The sequence below is a fragment of the Mizuhopecten yessoensis genome, unplaced genomic scaffold (assembly GCF_002113885.1).
Source record: "Mizuhopecten yessoensis strain PY_sf001 unplaced genomic scaffold, ASM211388v2 scaffold9973, whole genome shotgun sequence".
Taxonomy (NCBI): Eukaryota; Metazoa; Mollusca; class Bivalvia; order Pectinida; family Pectinidae; genus Mizuhopecten; species Mizuhopecten yessoensis.
The window spans coordinates 5361-6365 of NW_018408315.1; the positions used below are offsets into that span (position 1 = coordinate 5361).

The following is a 1005-nucleotide window of genomic DNA, read 5'->3' on the forward strand; positions in this document are numbered from 1 at the left end:
GAAACATGGTAATGAGTGTGCAAGTGATTGCTCTGACAACTGTTAAGACAAAACATGCATGAAGAACAACGGAAATTGTACTGGTAGGTAGATCATTATGTGCAATGATGAAATTGTCAAAGTGGCAGTGATAAATGTAACACAGACTTTTAAACTGGTTAACCAATAATAATGGATGCGTACCAAATCAGGATAAGGTATTTTATGGGGGAAATGTATATTTGTATTGGGATGGGTTGGGAGTACCTTACCGACAAACGGATAGCAGCAAGCCCTATTACACATCACTGTTGTTGTTTTTTTAACTGATTAATAGTCCAAGTTTGCTCAAGTTTAATACGAAGGTGTGTTACGGCATTGTGAACTCTTTCTGATGCAGCATTTTTCGAATATGGGTTAAATTTTGTTGACTGATTTGGACTGTCGATTTAAGTTTAATTACCTCATTCACATATATTTTGTATACAGTTCCACAACAAGTAGTATTCTAACCTGATATTTATTATTTTATTTTTTGTATNGCTTCCCGATGTATTCCTCAAGGCCGTCAATATATATTCATATAATATTTTATCTTCTTCCCAAATACTCATATATTTCAGAATGCGTAAACGGAAAACACGGAGACGTGTGTGACCTCGATTGTTCTGACAACTGTGAAGACAAATCATGCATGAAGGACAATGGATATTGCCTAGGTAACAAGTTGGAATCAGCATCATAGATCATAGATATACCTACAGCAAACTAATTAGTATACATCAATTTTGCACACAAATCCTCAGGGTTCTATAATGAAAATCATATAATCTCTTCACTGTTGGTATAGGAAAATATAGAAATCACATATATTTCTTTAATATTTAAACCCGTTCTAAATAAACCATATAGAAACGACAAATCAAATAAACCCTCAACGCGGGTCTCTGTATACATCAGTGTATTTATTGTTTGATGTGTTTTTAGATTATATCATTATTTCAATATAATGTGTTCCCGGATAAC

The 1005-nt window shown here is 33.6% G+C and overlaps 1 protein-coding gene across 5 annotated transcripts in view; it reads left to right on the plus strand.

The window, feature by feature from the left end:
* The window catches only part of LOC110459130 (receptor-type tyrosine-protein phosphatase mu-like), a 38899-nt gene that overhangs the window by 4619 nt on the left and 33275 nt on the right, over positions 1–1005 (plus strand). For 4 of the 5 annotated variants that reach the window (XM_021511232.1, XM_021511233.1, XM_021511234.1 and 1 more), the window contains exon 2: positions 603–698. The exons of the other annotated variant lie outside the window; for it this stretch is intronic. In XM_021511232.1, coding sequence (XP_021366907.1) covers positions 603–698 — 96 coding nt within the window. The remainder of the gene's footprint in view (positions 1–602; positions 699–1005) is intronic. 5 annotated transcript variants of the gene reach the window in all.